General features: G+C 31.4%; 1 protein-coding gene across 2 annotated transcripts; it reads left to right on the top strand.

Moving 5' to 3' along the window:
- The first annotated feature begins 864 nt into the window (after positions 1–864).
- LOC148598940 (uncharacterized) lies at positions 865–19,533 on the top strand. Of its 2 annotated transcripts, XM_088561279.1 has the most exons (11): positions 865–980; positions 2,726–2,902; positions 9,142–9,239; positions 9,708–9,816; positions 10,144–10,269; positions 13,234–13,413; positions 14,841–14,963; positions 16,487–16,747; positions 17,116–17,166; positions 18,348–18,423; positions 18,764–19,532. In XM_088561279.1, the coding sequence occupies exons 1-11, from the start codon at positions 896–898 to the stop codon at positions 19,251–19,253; spliced, it is 1,776 nt and encodes a 591-aa protein (XP_088417405.1). In that variant the 5' UTR covers positions 865–895; the 3' UTR covers positions 19,254–19,532. The 2 variants fall into 2 exon arrangements, with proteins under 2 accessions (XP_088417405.1, XP_088417406.1); XM_088561280.1 differs by lacking the exon at positions 17,116–17,166 and having other exon boundaries at positions 18,764–19,533.
- The last annotated feature ends 451 nt before the right edge of the window (positions 19,534–19,984 follow it).

Here is a 19,984-nt window from a genome sequence, read left to right on the forward strand (position 1 = left end):
CCTATATCTAAAACTATCTGATTTGGTGTTGTTTATAGTTTATCACAGTAATTTTATTAATTATGTGGGAAAAGACAATGTAAACAGTTTTATTTTGTCCAATATCAAATCAAAATATAGTAATTGATTTTTTTTGTATTATATGCAATGCTATCGAAACAAACAGTGAAGGTTTAGCGAACAAAATGAATAAGGTTTAGTTGTCGATGGGCTCTGTTGTATTTTTTGTTTGTTTGTTTGTTTGTTTTTTGTTTTTTTTTTATTATTATTATTAATATTATTATTATTTTTATTATTATTATTATTATTATTATTATTATTAAAATCAATAATAACTACTTTTAACGCAAAAAAGGGCTAGTAACAAAAATAATGCAAATACTAACATGGTCAATCTGCAACGATTACGATTATCACGAAGTGATACGTGGATTTAGTTTATGCTTTTGTCGCAGTCATATGTATTCATTTGACTTTCATGTATTGTTCAGCATATCATATAACCAATCACTACTCTTCAATATTTTCCTGTTTTTTTCAGTGATTATTCACGATCTCTCTATGAAAGATGTACATCTAAATTTTCAGAATGATAATCTTTTCTATATATATGTATCTACATGTATAGATAATTAGTGTATTATATTATCAATGCATTTACACATTTCTGTATTCTTATAACAATGAATGTTTTAAGAATGCAACTGCCATTCAAAAACACATATTGTCTCTATACGTTATTGCCTTAAATACGACAAAATACATTCTTTAAAGACGAACTTTTCTAACTAAATTTATTTACCTGTCCTTTGTAATTGGCGATAAAATGCAACTTGTTATCAAAAAGTTATCTCATAAAAAAGACCCGGAAGTAATGATTAGTAAAAGCTAAGGCATGGGTTTTTATTTTACATCAACTATTTTGCTCATCTTCATAACAACAATTGATTACGTTGATGCTTATAATAGCAGTAACCAAGGTATGAAAACAGTCTACTTATTTACTTTATTTTGACTATATTATCATCAAACCCGCGAGTTTAACATACAGTGTATTTGTAACTTCAGCACATGTATTTATCGGTAATTTGCACTCATCTCCTTTGATCGTGCTACCGAATATTCATTTTACTCTCGTGCATAATATAGTGTCATAGAGTAATCAAGGGAACCAAGGTTATAGCGGTAATCAAAAGAATGTAATCCAGGGACAAAGACCAGACATGGAAAACAGACATGGAAAACAGTCATGTTGTCGTTTAAAAGGGCTTCGATATAACGAACAAGGAGTTTATGGTGTCGAATGTTTTTCTTTTTATTCTGATGACTCCAGTCTTCTGCCAATATATCCTTGTTCCAAAATCTTAATTGTAAGATCACAATAAAATAATTGGTCACAAGTACTGTATTAAAAGTTGCATAGGAGACTATGTTGAATATGTGTAGGCCAGGGCTACTTAGGATAGAAAGACTACTCCATCTGCGTAAATTAATTCTAAATGAACGAAAATGACCCCTTTGACATATAGAATTAAGCATGATAGTTTTGTGTGACATGATAATTAGACCAACATAATTTTTGTGCATAGATGATCACCTCTCTGCTTCTTGATAATAAACTTCATAACTGAAGAAACTTCCTAAACTTCCTTTTTCTTATCAACAACAATAATACTTGACTACTAAAATATTAAATAGCCTGTGAGATTACAAATATCTGTAAGCAGATATTGTAAACTGTTAACATTTCTGTACCTCATACAAGGTAAAACTACTGTTCTACTGACGCAAACAAACGTTTGAAAAATATAATATTTTAACACCCATTTAGCGAACGGCAGTTCTCAAAATTTTAAACTCTTAGAAGTTCTTAATAGAAATGATTTAGTACTTATGTATAACAAATGCAAATATTTTTAATGTAATATAGAAGTTCAAATAAATTGCTTCTGTTGATTAACTGATTGTAATATAACTATGAAGATTATTCATACACTATATTGTCTGTATATAGCATCACTAATAAATACGCATACAGTAGTGTGGCAATTTTGTTTGATATAGTTTGACATTTTTGTTCCTGTTGAGCCAAAGTTAAGCGGACAGAAAATAGCCTTGTTTCCCTAAAAAGGTTTGAAAATGGTACAGAAAGGCAAGAAATAGGCAGCAAAGAACAAACTGTAAAACTGTTCCTGCTAATGTTATTCTCACCACTATACGGCGTATCATTCCAATGTATCTTTATCGTTAATATCAATAAAAAAAAATGTTTTATTAAGTGTTTGTTTGCTAAGAATGACCATCGTAATCATTTTAAGGCAAACGTCATAGAAGTAGAGGTGGCGGTAACAATTTGTCAACCGGGTGTTTCGAAAAAGCATGTTGTTTCAGGCGAAGGTTTACCTTATAGGAACGCTATAGTATATTTTCCCTTCGTTAAAATGTGTTTGAAGGAAAATTCAACATTTACAACCTTTTCCTCGTGCGAAAACTTGTGATTGTAATTGGTCAAGGTTAATAAGTTTGTATCACTGCTCTCACAAATAAAATTTGACATGATCTGACACTATTCTGTATTTCTTGGGTTTATTATCAGATAATGCAATATTTGTTGTCTCATGCAAATTGTAATAACTAAATGTTAAAACTAAAAGCATTGAGCTTTATTAAATTCTCAGTTTGTTGCTCGATCACATGTTAAATGCGTATTATTCTATAATTGTAGTTAATGCTACACTTGTTCCGTTGAATGTAAGTTGGCCTGAGGCCCGAAGTCGATGCTTCAAAAAGGGTGGATATCTAGTCAGTACAAAAGCGGATATAACATGCAAGTATTTAGCAGGATATCCAAGAAAGATATGGTTAGAAGGACACAAGGTTGCTTCTTGGGTAAAATCTGAAGGTATGTTTAAACTCCTTGGGGTCTATGAACCCTTAAATTCCAATTATATGGTATTTCAAAATAATGCCTTCCTTGCCGTTAGATAAAATTAAAAGTTTCATTTCACTTACTGCACATAACAATGTGAAATATATAATTAAGGGAACTAAGATTCGATCGGAAATCAAAAGAATGTACAAGACACAATAAACGAATATATAATATATAATATGAAATATCCAAAATTACACGTACAAAAAACCCAAAAATAAATGAGCAAATCGGACTCCAGTAAAATTTGTTTTGCCCATGAGTCCGGGGTTGACGAAAGAGGAAAGGAAAACTATGTTGAACAAATTAGTTTTCATGGTCCAGATTGATACATGTACACCCTATTAATCATCGAATTCATGACTGCTGCAGTGATTTCTTCAATCTTGAGCATAAGCCTGTTCCTGAAGCCTAAAGGTAAGACGTCTAACACGGTACAAAAGTCCACGAGTGACGGCAAGCTCTGGCATAACCAATAAGTTGCGATTTAAAAACTGAATAAGCAGGTGCTAAAGAAATGATGCCACAGATATTAAGATAGCTCATAATATGAAATGAAAATTTAAAAGTGTAGATCAAGATATGTGGCGAACTTCAAAGTGTTTGTAAAGTCTTTTATTTCAAGATCTTTGGGGTAGATGCGATGTATAAAATCCCCAAAACTTGAATTTTTTTTAAGACGTCCTCAATATAGCGGAAGGTAAGACCAAGTATCTGAGTAAACCATTCTTCTTTTGGATCATAGTAGCTATCAAGTCAGCCTCATGAGAGTGAGGGCATTAGTCAGGGAATAGCGGATCACAGTTAGTTCCAACTGGAATGCCGACCGTTTGTAGTATACACGTCCACGACATGTGCACTGGAAATAGTATAAGGAATTGAATAATCATAGATCTTGATGCTATCGTATTCATATAATGATATAGCATTAAGATTTTCCAGAAAACCCTCTTTGACGGCTGTTGGTTTGGTAAAGTAATCAAGACAACGGAGAAATCAAACAACGTAATCCAAGGACAAAGAACATAAAATAGCAAAGAGAAAATACGTACAAAGCGACAAAAGTAAATAAGCAACTCTGACTCTACTAAAAACACGGAACATGGACCAGGTACAGCGGTAGAGTAAGAGACCTCTGCCTTTCTAGAAACACCCGCCGAGCTGCTCATAAAATGTTAAGTCCGGGGTAGACGAAAGACGAAAAGAAAACTACGTTGAACAAATTGGTTCTCATGGCGCAAATGGATACACCGTTAAGATCCAAGAGTTTTATGATTTTATGATTTTTTTTAATGAGACGTTGTTTTCAGGATGGTATTGATTAACATGGATGTAATACACGATATAAAATTTTGAACTGTAAAATGCAAAAAAATAAGTTTTAGGATTAGTGATGTGGACGTTTCGTTAATCCTGATTAGCTGAATACCTTAAACAAAATGCAATGTGTTATTGATCCAGTAAATATTCTATCTTGTCTATAGATCATTTGAAATATTAAACATGATCTGTTTTAATGGAACTGTAAACATTATATGAGATGATGAACCTAAAATGTATATACTTGTTATTTGTTATTGTTCCTTTCAAGAATCAATGGATGGAAGTTTGACTTTGCTTTCAGACACAATATGTCTTGACCTTTCTTTAATCAAACACAGTTTGAGGTAAGATATTCGTGTGCACACCGCACACAAATGAAGAGGCAATTGGACTGAAAGCGACAAAAAGTTAGGACTAAGTACTTTTTAACAACCTACTTTGTGTGCTAGTACATTTAAATGAATTGAGTTAGGAAATGTTGAAATTCTGAACGAAAGGCTACGGTTTGTCATGGCGACTAATGTTGTCATTAAAATTCCAAAGAGATACTTAGGGAACCAAGAATTTAGCGGAAATCAAAAGAATGTAGGCCAGGGACAAATACCAAGCATGGAAAACAGACGAACACAAAATGGGAGATAAAATAACTATAATAATACATAAAAAGTAACATACATAAATGAGCAACTCGGACTACACTAAAAACTGGGAGCATTAACCAAGAACGGAACTAAATAAATCTAGTCACTTTGTAATTTTGCAAAATGGCCACAGCGTTAATGTTAATGAACTGATATATTTTTCACGCGAACACAACTTAAAACTAATTATTACACCAGGGAGTCTTATTGTTGATCATGACGAAAAAAACGGCCATATCTACTTTTCTGTTTGCCAACGATGGCAGAAATTTCAATTTAAATTTGCTTATTCTTATTTTCGTCACAATAATTGCAGGACTGTATTTTAAAAACAAATTTTAATTTCATATTCATATCCAGAATTTTCAAATCAAAATTTACTTTCTAAAGGCTAAACATTTTGGCTGTTCTTCTCACAGTTAATCGTTCTAATGTGGTCCATCTTTTTTATGTTATTACATGTATTAGAATTTGAACTATTATAGGTATGTAAGATTTTTTACAACAGACTCAAATACTGTGAATCATGACCCAATAAGAGTGATAACTTCTCAATTCACGTGGTTTCAAAAAAGAACGGATAGACAGTAAATTATCTGTCAAATATGATTTTAAAAAATCAACGTCTCCTTTGTTAGTCCATATATGAGATACTTGAACAACTCGGCGGGTGTTTCTAGAAAATCAGAGGTAGCTTACCCTACCGGTGCATCTGGTCCATGCTCCCAGTTTTCAGTGGAGTACGAGTTGCTCATTTGCTTTTGTTACTTTGAATGTATGATTTTAGTTACTTTATGTATTTTGTTGTGAATGTCTGGTCTTTGTCCCTGTATTGCATTCTTTTGATTACCGCTATAACTGTGGTTCCCCTGCTTACTCTTGCATCAATTAAAAATGTTCTTAAACACTGTACGATATTTATGACAATTATATTATGCTACTTTCAGACAAAGCCAAATATAACATTGTTTTGTCGGTTGTATGTACATGTACAACTTTCACTTTTAAGTACTTGGGAAATATCTAAATCAGCAGTTGGCTTTCACAGGCTTTTACTGCTGCCTTATTCTTTTCTCGTTATACTGGACAAAATATTATTTGAATCAAATAGGTTTAAATTATATCATTACACTGTACAACACTTGTTCCTCTGCCACGTTATATAAGCACAAAATTGTTGACAACAACCTTTTTTTTTTCTTTTATTTTATCTCAATGTAGAGGATGACGATCGGGTTGTGTGTTTAACAAGAAACTACGCCAAAAAATACGAACGAATACTGCACAAGTCTGGATAGAAAGTTTCTACCAAATTACTAACATCCATTGGTCCATTGGCCACATAAAGAAACACTGTACCCCCTTGCCCTTAATGAATTTATGAGGCTATAATTCTTTGGCTACTTAAATATATGTCTACTTTCATAATTTAGGTGTTTGCCTTTTGGCAATTACTGCAACGTATAAAATAATCATAAAAATTTAGAGTCATGTATTAGGTTTGTCGGTAATTATATATAACACGTCAAAAAGCACGTTTTTGAAGTTAATTAAGTTTTCATTATTTTAAATAAAATAAACTACCACCAACAGAAATGAACAAAGTTTTGAAAAATAACACAACTGTGATCTTAAAGATTTCTAAATCTGAATTTTTTTTTATCGTGAAAAGCTTTCAAACAATTAATTCACTCATTCCATTGCCCAATTTGTAAAAAAAAGTGTTTACCAATATCTGATTGAGAAAGAAAAATATGCAATTCTTTATTTATTATTTTTCTTCTCTAGTCTAATATTTTTAATATTAACATGTTTTCTGACCAAGTTACACTGAGATTGTTTTAACAATAGTATTAATGTACGTATAAGGTCTTATAAAGTCATCATTGAATGTTGTTTAAGATAAAATTGTAATGTCTCAGCCCATACTTTGAGCTTTTTCCAAGATTACAGACAGTTTAACCTTACACTCACCATGGATACTTTTTGATGATTTTAGGGTACCTCAGTACGTCTATTTCATAAATCAATGTGTTGAGATAGAAGTTTATTTGATTGTTTTACGGTAAGATTTAAAAGTCGAATAAAATAAAACCCTCCTCTTTATTTTTTTTGCTGGACTATTAAAAAGTATCAATACAAATAATCAATCCAGAATAGCCCCATTACCATGGCTTTCAGTTGAAATCATGATATTTGTTATATTTTTTATTGGATTATCCATTATTTCCAGTATAACCTTTTTCAACAAAAAATGTCGAAATTTATACTTTCATCAATTCAACCATTTAAGGTGATTTTTCTTGCAAAAAAGATGGCCTATGTAATGATCTGTGATTGTTTTTGTTTATACTTTGGTATATTTTAAATATTTTCCCATTCCCCGTTGAAAAATCCCCACACCATAGAATCCCTTTTGCATATTACTATTCGAATATTTACATTATCAAATTGAGTTTTATATATTTAAGTTTTTCAACATTTAGCTGTCATTTTTATTTGAATTTGAAAAATATGTTCATATTAATGAATTAATTTAAATTAATTTCCCCATCCTCCATATCGAAAATTCCCATACCAAACACACCTCTATTTCCCATCCCCATATACCATACAAGTACTGCATTTTTAGGTCAATGTAATGAATTGTGGATTTCAGTGCAAATGTCTATAATATGATGAATTTTGTTATTGATAAAGCATCCTCTAACATATTCATTACTTGTGAGATGTAAAGCTTGTATCCAGGAAAAGCTGTTTTTTTTTTTTATTTTAATGTTAACTATAATTTAGACATCTAAATCGTCTCTTCTATCATAAAGACACTTGAGGGGACCTGTGGTTTCAAATACCAGAAGTATGTTTAAACATGAGACAGACGAAGCCGCTATGGAAAGCTCTTTTATTTCAACTTCTAGGCGATATATTAAATGGATAAATTTCGGACTGTTAATGATAAAAACCTCATAAATGTTTCAGTATATTAAAAATATACGATCTAGCTGCATACACTTAGGTTATGTTTTTTTTAACGACACTGAAGTAACCCAGACTTTTTAAAATGTAATTTGTCTTCTTCATCTTCTCACGGCACAAACAAAGATGATTAACGTATTTATCCAGTGTGATTGATATTTCTTTCAGTAGAGAGACAGTGATATCTTACTTCGAATAAAATCCAATAAATTTGCGATAAAGGACACAAAAATCATGTAGATGTCTGCTTCTAGCAGTTTTTGCCATTTTTATCTTTAAATACGAAATATTGATACAAAGACTCAAACGAAAACCTTTCATTAACTGGGACAATGCTAAAAATCGCATCTTTGATGGTATATCTTGATTCCCTTATATTGAATAATTAGATTGAATAAATTTTCTAGTAACAGACAGTAAGTCGTCCCAATAACCTGTAAAAATAAGTAATGTCTACTTAAAATCTAACTTCAGCCACTCCCTTTATTTACAGAAATACTTCTGTGTGTTTTCTTTCGTATTTTTTAAAATTAAAATAAAGAAATAATACGAATATTGGATGTAAACGACTTTGGTTCGTTAACGCTAGCGCTGTAACATATACCTCTTCCGACCAACCAAAAACAATCATAATTTTTAGCATGCACCCTGTCCTGCATCTACTTCTATAATTGTCTGGTATATAACTTTGTGCATGCATGCAAAAAATGCATACTTTTTGACATTATTTGTAAAGGTAGTATTATTTATTGCACTGCTTTTCATTACAACATAGTTGAAATTCATTAAATAAAGAGGGTCTAATAGACATATATTTGACTTTACTTTGTCCTTTTATATGTTAAATACGGTATCAGAATTGGAAAACATGTTTTAATTCATGTCAAAAATAAAATTATGAATGAGATGAAATCTGTTCGGAATGAAAATGAGGAAATGCGTAAAGGGCGCATGCGGTACATAAATGCTGTCCCCGAAGTCTGACAACTGCTGCTAACTTTTGGTAATATTTACCGGAATTATGTAAGTGCATATTGTATTTTTTATTAGTGTTATCATTTCCATTTATTGCGCCAGTGGTAAGTCCTTAGCGTTCCCCTAGTTGACGAAAGGACGTATAGTTTTTACAGTTTTGATCTAAAAAGATTAAAACATGCACGTGGGTATATTATTCTTGAACTCAAAACTGTCTTTTTAAAAATAATAGTAATAATTGATCGTTTACTTGATAATCCCAATGATTTAATTTTTAACGCAGAATTTTTTCAGGTTGTTTTACACTAGGACAGATTCAAGGGAACATATCAAATACAGTTGAATCATGTTTAGCAAACTGCCAAACTCCACATATTGGATTCAACAATTATGTATGTATTTAATTCAGTGTTATGCCTTAAAATTGGTATATATATTTGTAATATAAGTTGACTGTTATTAAAAATCGAAAACAAGTTAAAGTATTAGGGTTCAAAGAAACACTACTATGTCTGAACATTTTATCTTAACATTTCAAATAGTCGCTCAATCACTGTAACACAATTTAAATAAGAAATTAGGCCTCAGATGTAAATGTGCGTGAAGAAAGAAAATTATTGTCCTACGCATGCAACGGGAAAGATTCCAACTAATCATTGTCCGATGCTTAGAAATGAGTTCATTCAATTTGAAGTTTTTGCATCGTAAAAATATATTTGAAGAGGGGGTTTCCTTTATATTATATTTTGATCAGAATACTTTCTGTATTTTTAATATATTTTGAAACATCAACTCATACCAATTATTGTTTGTTTTTGTTTCAATTATTATTAATAAACTTGTTTGCATTTTTTCTACAGACACATATATGTTTTTGTCTGGATCAAATATCTTACGAACTCCCACGTATCAATATTACCTGCATGAATTCAAAAGTTCTTGTACATTCGAATTTGTTCACATTGAAAGGTAACATTCTTTTTTTCTCTTTTGAGAACTACGCTATTTTTAGAAACCTTTACTTTGAAACCGTAACTGTTCCTCTTAAATTTCCACAATTGAAAAAAAGAAGTAGATAATATGTTTTTAAATACTTGGAACCAAAACTACTGTGTATATTCGTACTATACTAAACCAAGCAATTCTATACTCGGTAAATTTACTTAAAACATTTTAACGGATAAATCTCTCCATATTATTACATTAGTAAGATGAACAATTTTCGGTTCTAGTTCAAATGAGAAATAACATATTATTTGGATTAAAATGCGTGAAATGACTTTTTTTATTCTTAAGTTATGGAGATTTCTGCAAATAAGCAGAAAGACACTGCAAGTTGTATTGGAGTAATCGTCAATTGCACTGAAAATGGTCCACTTCAAACAACTGCCGACTGTCTTTCCAAGCATATGGTAGTTTGTGGTAAGAGATATTCATGATATTTAATTTGCTAAAAACTGAAGTGGATGATTCGACAAGGTTCACTATTATTCTTCTATTGTAGATGATACTCATTACTTTTGATGTGATACTAGAGTGATGGATATTTCTTATTTTGAACATTAATGATTCAATCGGACGTTACAATCCACCAAAAACGATTAACAAATCATATTTTTTGTCGAAGTCTTGAATATTTTGCTCATCAGGGGATCTTTCCAATCCATCTTCAATAAATGAATTACTGACACTTTCATTTAATATACATGAATAATCCTTGTTAACTACTAAATATGACGACAACTGCACCAAAAGAAGTTCTTGTAAAATTTGTATTGAGTAACATAACGAAGCACATAATTTAATCTCGCTTTAAGTGGCGAATCCGTTACACCATATACAATCCAACCTGCGATATCGTTAAATTGGTTTTTGTCTGGTTAAGATACTATATTTTTTAGTAATTAGAATGCATTGCGGGTAACTTAAGACGCTTTTCGGACAAGTATGTATGCAATTGTTGGAGTTGACTTAATTTTGCAAAATATATGACTTAAGCTATAAAATATGTGAGTCATGTAAATTGTTTTGTCTAGAGATAATTGTCCTAACTACAACATATTTACAATACGATTTTATCAATGCACATGTTATTGTGCATGTTTTGACGTTACTAAGAATTAAATCATTTTAAAAACCTGATCAAATAATAATTTCAGTACACCTTTATCGGTATGATATCTTTAATCTGATCAATAAAGTAACTTTCTACACGTAGACTTGTTTTGAATATACACATTACTATGTGTGTATAGGTATGCGACAATTTCTGACTGTAAATGTGATAATATTTGTATGTAGTATTTGCGACTATTTTCGGACCAAATATTTTATTCAAAAACACATCGCAAAAGTAATCGAGGGAACCAAGATTTTATTGAAAATCAAAAGAATATTATCAAGGGACAAAAACTAGACATGGAAAACAGACAAATACAACATAAAACATAAATTAACTTAAAAATTTAATTAAAAACTGAGAGTAGTTGTACCGGTAGGATAAGCATCCCCTGCTTTTCTAGAAACACTCTGCGAGTTGTTCATAAAAAAGTCAAGTCCGGGGTAGACGAAAGAGGAAAGGAAAACTATGAAACGATGAACAAATCAGTTTACATGTTGTAGATAGATACACCGTAACGATCCGTGAGGTCATTATGACGACCATAAAACTTCTGTAGTGATGACTTCAATCTTGTAGCAATATAACTCTGTTCCAGAAGCCTAATTGTAAGAAGTCTGGCGCGGTACAAAAAGTCTGCAAAATTACGGCAAGCTCTAGCATAACGTATGAGTTGTGATATGAAAATCCCATACGTAGGTGCTGTAGGGGTATTGCCACAGATGAAAGAAAATTTAATTTTCGAAATGACAAATCTTTGCGTTCGTCGTTAAGTTGGGTCAAAAGTTTTCTTTTACCATCTATCTGTAAGTGTAGGTCAAGATTAAGACTGACTTCACAGTGTCTGTAGTATCCCTTATTTTAAGTTTTTTTGGGGTAGATAGATGCGATTTATAAAATCTTCAAAAGTAGGTGTAGGATTATTTAACGATTATACGTGTTCTATATAGCGGAAACTGAGATTGAAAGATCTAGATAAATGATGTTCCATTTTTTGGATCAGATCAGCTAAAACATCATCCTAATAAGAGTGGAATAATAGGATAGCAAACAGAGGAGCACAATTCTAATAATAATCATAAAGTTAGGTTTTCCAGAAGGATCCACATTGACTTAATACCACTACGGGAGTTACAAGTGTCGTAGTAGGACTGGAAACCTTCTTTAACAGATATGAATATAGAACTTAGTCGTTTTGATAGAGGAACATTTGGTGGTACATTTTGCAGATCCAGCTTGTCGCAAGACTATCATTATTTTCTTTTAACTATAAGCGTTTTATGTCTCAATTTGTATTTGTGTCACCTTTCCTGTCTGCTAAAGGTATTGTTTACTTTCAAAAACTAAACCAGTCAAATACCAATTTACGATATTGCAGGTTGCATAGATTGATATACGGGGATTGCGCTATAGCATGATGGTATTTATGGCCCACTAAATGATCTTAATCATTGCAAATCGATCTTTAACAATGATTAATTTTCCTTTGAATCTAATTCTACCGGAGGTCGAAAGTTTGATATTAATATTAATATATATTAGATATTAACTATATTAAAAATATAATATTATTATAAATATATTATAAATACATGATATATTATATAATATATTATAAATATTTTATTAGATAGTAATATTTTATATAGCAGTCTTGTGCATGTTAAACACTTATCAATTTCAATTGAATCTGTACTTAGAAACAATTGTAGACCCAAAACTAGTCTTAGTATTTCATGTGATTTTTGTGCGGTGAAGATAAAAATTGTAAAGTTTCTGTATGAATTTAACACTTTGCAGTAGTTATTATAATTGATTTGGTGATTTTAGTGGCAGATAAATGTATAGTTTTCCCGAAAAAGTAGATCAAAATACAAAAACGAGTATCATTATATAAAAAAAATAGCAAATGTTAACCAAAAACATCAATTGTTTGGTGAGTCTTTCTATACCATGAATCACCTCTACTAATTACAGTGTCTGAATTTTATATAGACTGGTACTTAAATATCCATTCTTTGAAATAAATGTTCCTGTACCATTGCCTAAACTGACTACATAGTATCGTTGCCCAATTTGTCATCACGTTCTGGTTTGTTTTAATCATGGCGTTTAATTTTGTTTTCAAGATTATTTATGATAATTCGATTAAAACAAGTTCTGTGCTAGACTGTACAATGTTGTAGTAGTAAGATTTCAAGAGTACTTATTTTCAAGTGACGTGTCGTCAGATTGAATAAGTATTGATATTTGTTTTCTCTGTACAGATAAGGAAGATAAAAATGACGGATATGATAGGACTTTATCACAGAATGATGCTTTACAATACTGTTTTAACGGAGACATTTTGTCGAATGTCACAGCGATATGTGAAAAGCTGTCTGTAGGTTCAACAGCATGGACTGCAATTAAACGATTATGGCGGAATTCTCTTCCACAGGAAGCAGGTAATACAGTTTACAAATGGATTTATACACAATTAGATGTACGCTGCATAACCTAAACAAAACATTGTATATATGCAAATCGAATGTTTTGTTAGTTACAGTACTGGCTGCAACAAAATGAAAAACAACAAATTAACAACAAACAAGCATTCCAAACAGAAATTCAAAACATATGTTAAACCCATGAAAGCAACAGTTAATACCTAAAAACAATCATGATGTTATGATGTGCACCTCTTATTTCTGTTTTGTTACGAACCACAATTTATGGCTAGAATAAACAAAAACCCTTCAAAACAACATTTGGTAGAAAAAATTAATACCTCCGGATATCTGGACGATATTTTGGCTCTTAACAACGACAACTTCAATATTTATACCAAAGATTTATATCTTGCATAGCTTTCTTTTATTAAAGCAAATATCGATAATAAATCCTTTCTGGACCCCAGTTTTTATATCAATAATAGTAAACTAGATATAACAATTTACGACAAAAGGGATTTTGTTTAATTTCGTATTGTTTATTATCCTTTAATATATTGCGACTCTCATTGTCGCCAGCATATGGTGTTTACCAAAAAAACAATTGATTCGATTTTCTCATTGTTTCGGTATTTACATACGATGAGGGCAAATGTTTTTGTATAAAACGTTTAAACGTTAACTGGTCTGGAACTGACATGTCTATAAACTGCGAGTAGTCCCTGTTTATCATTAGGAATATTTAATGTTGAATGTGTTGCTGCAGGATTGGGGTCATCACTGCTGAGGTTTTGTGGTCGTCATCGTGAGCTAATGGATTGTTATGGTGTATCCATCTGCACCATGAAAACTGATTTATTCAACGGGTCATAGTTTTCCTTTACTCGTTTGTCTCCCCCGGACTTGACTTTTTATGAGCAACTCGGCGGGTGTTTCTAGAAAATCAGAGGACGCTTACTCTACCGTTGCACCTGGTCCATGCTCCCAGTCTTTAGTGGGGCCCGAGTTGCTCATTTGCTTTTGTTACTTTGTATGATTGTAGTTACTTTATGTTATTTGTTGTGTATGTCTGTTTTCCATGTCTGGTCTATGTCCCTGGATTGCATTCCTTTGATTACCGCTATAATCTTGGTTCCCTTGATTACTCTTTAGTTGTATAACTGTTTTTACACTGAGACCAGTTTTAAAATGAGGGGTGTTGATCACGCCAACTCCGGGTAACTTTATGTATCTGACGAATATAGAGGCGACAATTTCTCTACGCTTATATATAGTGTTGCTTTGGCAACGACTGCAGTGTCTAACACCGTGAGGTTTTCTGTTGTTAATTGAAGACCCCTGGTTGGCCTAGACCTGACATTTTTTTTTTCATCTTGTTGGGATTCTTGTCTCTTTGACATATTCAGTATATCCATTTTTCAAAATCATTTTGTTATCTTTAGACGAACAGAGTTTATCCAAAGTTGGGAAATGCTCCTACGTTATCTGCCATAATGATGCTTATTCAACATTGAATATAAGCGAAGACTGCGGTTCCAGATTACATGGATTTGCATGTAGAACAGGCAAGTAACCATGAATGGCACATACTGCACAGATGTTCAGCCAGTCATAACAGACATTATTACAACAAAATCTATGATATGTCAACTAGGGAAAATGTTATTTATTGAATTTATTGTTTTAATATGGGAAAACGAAGTTTGCATTTAATCATTTTTAGGCAAAAAAAATATATTTTATCACTACATTAAGCTATGGAGCAATTGAATACAAATGTTTTAAGATATTTTTTTAACCTATTGCCTTCCTTCAGTACGTGCCCCTAATATCTGACATGAAGATGAAAGACTTTATAAGGGTTATAAGAATTGTTTTTGTATGCGTATCAGTAAAATTGTAACATAAACATTTAATTTTTTATAAGTATAAGTGGTTTATAGTGTATTTTTTTTTTATTTGTGTATTTGTTATTTATATTTATAGTTACCAAATGGGATTAATTTTAGGATTTTTTACTGTATTTATTACGTTTTAAATAGTTAAATGTAAAGCACAACTAAAATCCCAAATTTTGTTCAAAATAAGTTCATCAGTTATTTTTTCTTCAGATGCACAACATGTTCAACTAGAGGATACAAAAATAGGTCAAAGTACAATTTTTCTGAGGATATTTAGCACACATATGTATTTTCCCCATCATGAAACCTATCGCATAGAAGAGCAATTGTGTACTTCAAAACATATATTACATATTTTACATTTGATAAAAAATATAGCCATTTTAAGTCTTGTTTTGCATTAGGAAAATAATGCCATAGGAATAGGTTTTCAGCAGATCTAAAGAGAAGACAAAATTATACTTGGTTTTTATGTTAGCCTGAGATACAAGCTCATATAAATCAGTTAAATTGATGCATTAAAATTACCTTTTGTAAAGCGTAAAATTTCACGTTACCAAGACAACAATTCGTCTTTTCTCATTTGTTTGTTCTTCTTCATTTGAATCTATTTTCAATATGTATTCAAATTTTCATTACAATCTGTGACTAAGCGTGGCTATCAAATTTTGATGCGAACGGAGAACTGGTTTAAAACAGTTTTTTGTACTGGTTTATTGTCATCTTCTACTGATTTATTAATGATTTATTTTGATTCTAACAGGACTGCTTTCTTCGTATTTGTATATAGACGTATGTATTCTTTGTGTTGCACGGAAAGTTAGTCATATGTTTATCACTTTTTTCCCATGGCTGTTTTCTAAAGAGCTTTGAAGCACGTTAAATTATAATAAGAGCTACGAGTCCATTTGCATGCAAAATTGACCAGTAACAAAAGTCCAGATTTTGAGGCGATTAATTACGAGTTTTCAGTTTCGGATGATTTAGTTTAGGATATTGTGCATTAGGATAAGAAGCTTGAGTCATAATTGGCGATAATAAGACAAATGCGTTATGTTAATCAAATTACTCTTTATTTATTCCAACAAATATCCAACGGTCAGTGTAGTTTCTTTAAGTTAAGTGCCAAGATAACATCTGTCATGATCATAAGCACATCTATTTACAAAACAAAACGTGTTTTGCAGACATTGAAGCGACTTCAGTGATCCATACAACAGAGGAAGTTGACAGTAGAAGTAGTTTGAAACAACTCTCGACAAAGAATGCAGTTGATTCATATATACCTCCATTTCCCTCAACAATCACTAAACGATTTGAAATTCTTACCACGAAGGCATTTTCAAATCATCACACTACAGAAGAATATTTTTTATCTTCGACTGTCAGAAGTCTACAAACAAACGATACAACAAATGTCACTGCACTTGAAAAAGAAGTAACAAATGGTGAATGTATTGAAACTTTATAAGATATCGTTCATTCATTTTATTTTATTATTGTTATCATTATTTCATTTGCATTTTGTCGACGAACAAACTATAATATATCTATCATACATATAATGACAATAGAACAAAATAAATGTGTATACTGAAAAATATTTGGCACAAACCCCACAAAAAAACAGCTGATCATGCTTATTGCAAGGCACCATAGGGCTACGTTTTTGTTTTTCCTGTATATATTGAAGACATGCAACAGTGGCATTGATATATTGTAAAATATAATATAACTTGAGGTACAGTGTATTGATTTTTAATCTTTTTTTCATATAATTAAGACAATAATTTATATTATTATATCGTTTTTGCAGTTAGTCATTTCCCCTCATTTGATAAAACTATTAAGAAGCTACCTCAAACAGGTAAACAAACACAGATTCTTAACCAAACAAGTAACACAAGACTAAACAAGTTTCTTTTCAACAGCTGACTGCCTACAAACAAATGGACAATTTGAATGTTTGTTTACGGTATGCCCTCGCACGATGTAAATTTCCTATTGTTACCAAATACCGTCCAACGCCCATCCCTAACAGTGAATTCCCCATACCTCATAGTATATTCACGATATCCCCTAGACCCCTAGACAGACTAAAAGTCTAACAGATGAAATCGCAAATCCCTATCCCTCTTTTTAAACACCTTTATTCCCAATTCCCAATCTCCCCATGTACAATCGATCTTGTATTTTAGACGTGCTTGTACTGTAAAATCCTGTCTTGGCTTTAGTTACACGGGTGGCATTATAAACAATATTTATGAAATTTTTAATTGGTTGTAAGTAAACTATTTATGACTAAACATATGTCCATATAAATTAGCAAAGAAATCGTACATCGAACCATCCACCAAAAGACTGAAATCTAAATCCAATAGAAAACTAAAAGTTAAGAATTAAGAGGAATGTTGAACTCAAAGACCAGATGACAACTGGCAACTAACAATTTTATTTAATTATTTGATTAGAAAAATACGGAACGTTTCTCATGTAATACATTGTATCTGACATATGAAGCTCTTAGATTGCAAAACCTTCTTTCTACTTCAAATGGCTTCATTCCCCATTATCTTTATATCAAAACACTCTAGCATTTTTTCTTAATTGTTATTTATGTTCACGTTTTTTTTTTTTACATTTTAGCTACCGTTCTTAAATTTAAAAAAGGCAAAGCGTTAGCGATGTCCTATAACTGTAGATGTTCTTATATATGAATCTGTCAGAAATGACGTAGACGTACAGTGCGTGCTATAAGATGCTTTGTAAATTCACTTTGTTGCTAATGTCAAAGATATAAAAAAACATAGCGATGTTGTTATAAACTAAGTAAATTGTCCAAAATACTAATACTACCGCCCTTCATTGCTATTGGCAAAGCCACAAATTACGGAAAGATTTGATTTTGAAATAGATAAATAAAGTAAAACAGATTTTCCAATCCAATGCACTCATTCCATATTGTGTGTGTGTGTGTGTGTGTGTGTGTGTGTGTGTGTGTGTGTGTGATTTAATAAATACAAACATGTAAACATTTTTTTTCTCTAGGGCTCATTATTGGTGTTGTTGCTGCCGTGATTATTGTAGTAGTTGGTGCGTTGCTTACAGTTGTGTACTTTTTTAGGTATTTGATTTATTTATTGCAAGATGCTTGTAAATTTCATTCTTTAATTATCTCATCATTCTTTTTAATATGAGATGTGATACTTTCACGACTTAAGGGGATAAAGATTGTATTCAAACAAGGTGTAAATATACATAATCTGGGGCTAGAGCTAGAGCTTTTACTCTCATGAATTACAGGTTTTATACTAAATGTTTCATCTCTAGACGAAGGCATACTTCGTTTTACGAAAACAAAACCCAATGTGAACACATCGTCCTTCCAAGCCATTTTCTTTATTTATTTTTCTTTATTTATTATTTGGTTATTTGGTTAATTTCTATTAATATTATATTTTAAGGCGATCTAGATGTAACGACGAGGCACCTACATATACATCAAAAGTTAAAAACAATAATCGAAACAATAATAACATCGATCTACAAAAAGCACAAGGTATTGCAACTGCAAACTATGAGTTGCCATGGGATTCTAATGAGAATAAAATCAACTCCCTAGTTTTGATGGAAGTTGTTTCTTCATTACATAATGGAAACCTCGGTACAGTTAATGAAATCAAAGATGAATCCGAGAACAACTTAAATATATATGCAGAAGTGAGCAAAACAAAGAAAATAAAATCTAATACCTACGACAGAGATGACATCAGAGAAGGTGAATATGATATATTAAATCAAGTTTTAAAAAAAGATGACAGAGATTCATCTAGTGATATCGTTTATGACTCTACATTAGGGGCCAGGAAGTATGACGACGCAATGTACAATACTACAGATCATAGAAATTTGCAAGCAAATAAAGATGGAAATACAAACGATCTATACAGTTAGAATTATAGTAAGCTATCTAACTGTAGATACATATATGATAAATATATATATATATATGATGACAAATACATTTAACATACAGAACGAGAACATGATGGCTATACAATACCAGTTCAAGTTTTTTAAATGAAACAATTAATATTGCTTCTTTACGTACTCGACAGATGACTTGTTAAGACATGTTAAAACGCTATTTACATGTAGTTTTGTTTTTTCTTAACACGCTGTGTACACATATTTAAAATAAACAAACATTTGAACACGTTAATTTATTCCATTTTAATTTGTATTTCAATGAAGGGAAACCAATTTAAAACAAATATTGTAAAACATACTTCTCCAAATAACTTCAAGAATAAATTATAGCAACTAACTGAAAACTAATCTTGTTTAAATATGCAACTCAGACTCATTCATAAATGTGTGTAGACCAAGTGCACAAATATACCCTCTAAATAATGATAAAGAACTATATCGTCTGACAATTAGACGTTATTGACATGCTATTTTTTTTAATTGAGCACAGTAACAAAATCATCATTAGGGTAAAACTTAAAGATAAAATGTAAACAAGCATGGTTAGGGAACGAAACACCTTATTAAGCACTCGGTACCTTGTTTAATTTCGCCTCGAGTAAAGTAATGCCAATTAGCTCATTCACTTTTGTGGTTAAAACGCCACTTAATACTCTTGTCCAATTATGCGGTAACAATACTCTAGTCATGGTTTA

This window comes from Perna viridis, chromosome 14 (assembly GCF_037379345.1).
Source record: "Perna viridis isolate PV_CMFRI_1.1 ecotype Kerala chromosome 14, ASM3737934v1, whole genome shotgun sequence".
Classification (NCBI taxonomy): Eukaryota; Metazoa; Mollusca; class Bivalvia; order Mytilida; family Mytilidae; genus Perna; species Perna viridis.

What these genes read in the sequence shown, in the direction of transcription:
- LOC148598940 (XM_088561279.1), top strand. Translation starts at nt 896, where the DNA reads ATGGGTTTTTATTTTACATCAACTATTTTGCTCATCTTCATAACAACA. An exon ending in TTCTTGGGTAAAATCTGAAG is followed by an intron (nt 2,903 to 9,141) that starts GTATGTTTAAAC and finishes GAATTTTTTCAG; the next exon opens with GTTGTTTTACACTAGGACAG. An exon ending in GAATTTGTTCACATTGAAAG is followed by an intron (nt 9,817 to 10,143) that starts GTAACATTCTTT and finishes TTTATTCTTAAG; the next exon opens with TTATGGAGATTTCTGCAAAT.